The sequence below is a fragment of the Suricata suricatta genome, chromosome 5, assembly GCF_006229205.1.
Source record: "Suricata suricatta isolate VVHF042 chromosome 5, meerkat_22Aug2017_6uvM2_HiC, whole genome shotgun sequence".
Classification (NCBI taxonomy): domain Eukaryota; kingdom Metazoa; phylum Chordata; class Mammalia; order Carnivora; family Herpestidae; genus Suricata; species Suricata suricatta.
Genome location: NC_043704.1, coordinates 155,014,972 through 155,017,029, shown reverse-complemented (window position 1 = coordinate 155,017,029; position 2,058 = coordinate 155,014,972). Strand labels below are relative to the sequence as shown.

The window sequence follows — 2,058 nt, the reverse complement described above, 5'->3', positions numbered from 1 at the left end:
ACATGGAAATCAGTAGGAAGGAAGAAAATTATTTGTTCAAAAATGACATGATCTTATATATAGTAAACCCATAGAAATTCCACACAAAAAAAGTATTTTAAAAATTAACAAATTCAGGGAAAGTTCAGTTACAAAATCAACATATAAAAAAGTGCAGTTATACACACCAAGAACACAGTATAGGAAAAAGAAATAACAAAAGAATACAATGTGAAATGGCAAAAATGAGAGCACCTGGGTGGATCAGGCGGTTAAGTGCCTCTTCTTGATTTTGACTCAAGGCATGATCTCAGTGTTCCTGAGGTTTATTCCTGCATCAGGCTCCTCACTGCTTGCAATTCTCTATCTAACTTTCTCTCTCTGACTCTCTCTCTCTCTCCGTCTCTCTGTCACAAAAAAATAACCAATATAAAATGGCAAAAAAATGAAATGGGAGAAAACAAAGCATTTAGGAATAAATTTCACTAAAAAGTAAATTTCACTAAAAGTATATACCAAAAATGACCTGTTTGAATAAGACATGTAAAAATGGACAAACAGATGCAAAGATAACTGTATTCAGAGATTTAATTATTCATGTTATCACAGCGCCATCAACACAAAGTGATCTAGAAGTGCATTCCTAACCCTGTCTTTGGCTTTTAAAGAATCAAATCTAAGTCCGCAGTTTGATATATAGTCAGAGGGTATGCAAATAGGGCCATATCTGTCCTGATTAAATCTGCCCAGTCAGGACTCTGCAGCTGGGAGAGGAGCCCCAGCCCCAGAGTCCCAGATGATCCCATTCTGTGATCAGGACAGAACACAGACATCTCACCATGGAGTTTGTGCTTGGCTGGGTTTTCCTTGTTGCTGTTCTAAAAGGTAATTCATGGTGAACGCGAGACACTGAGTCTGTGAGTGGATATGAGTGAGAGAAGCAGTGGATGTGTGACAGTTTCCTGATCAGGATGTCTTGTGTCTGCAGGTGTCCAGTGTGAGGTGCAGCTGGTGGAGTCTGGGGGAGGCCTGGTGAAGCCTGGAGGCTCCCTGAGACTCTCCTGTGCAGCCTCCGGATTCAACTTTGGAAATCACTACATGCACTGGGTCCGCCAGGCTCCAGAGAAGGGGCTGGAGTGGATTGCAGCAATTGGTAGTAGTGAAAACACATATTATTCAGGTTCCGTGAAGGGCCGATTCACCATCTCCAGGGACAACGCCAAGAATACAGTGGATCTGCAGATGAACAGCCTGAGGCCCGAGGACACGGCCACGTATTTCTGTGCGATAGACACAGTGAGGAGACTTCTGTGTGAGCCCAGAAAAAAACCTCCCTGTAGAAAACTATCAGTACCACCAGGGGGTGCAAACTCTTCACAATTCAGGCTTGTATTCCCTTGAGCAGGTGCACATGGAGGTTACAAGCAGGGTTCTTGTGAGGATCTGGGGCTTCCTCTCCATACAGCATTTCCCCCAGGGACCTTCTCTGGACAGATGATTCTGGGTTACCTATTCAGTCTCTGTCCTAGAAACTAGTAAGAAGAAAACTATAATAACAGACACACAAAGAAACCGTTGCTTACACTGCTTTTCCCTGCCCCTACATACAAATGAATTAGATATATCCTGATGCATGTTACATGAAGCATTACAGGAGTTCCAGATGCACTCACCGCACACCAGGACAACCCAGCAATATGCAAACATGCTAGAAGCAGCTTGAAGGGCAATCTGGACATGAGTCTACAGAGGCATCAAAAATCCAAGCAAAACAAAACAGATACCTAGTGGGGGTCATTGTCTGAACTGGTCTCACAGCATCAAGTGTAGTTGACAGCCCAGGAAAGCACTGCTACCAACACCAGGATGTGGTCTTGTTGTAGAGTCTGGAGATCACACACACACACAGAATGGATTGTAAAACCTTCCTCACCTTCATCATTGTGTCTGTTGAGAACAGGGTAGGTTCCTTTCCAAGTCATACATGATTGGATGGGGTCAGGGAGTGACACTGGCTGAAGGTGTGACTGCGGATCACTAGGGAGGGAGTCCTACTACAGGAAGCAGCTTGTCTGGAGT

General features: G+C 43.9%; 1 gene segment (V, D, J or C); it reads left to right on the top strand.

Moving 5' to 3' along the window:
- Positions 1–756: 756 nt before the first annotated feature.
- LOC115291318 lies at positions 757–1,477 on the top strand. The segment is given in 3 exon segments: positions 757–864; positions 968–1,275; positions 1,385–1,477. Coding segments are annotated over 3 exon segments (447 nt in total).
- Positions 1,478–2,058: the final 581 nt, after the last annotated feature.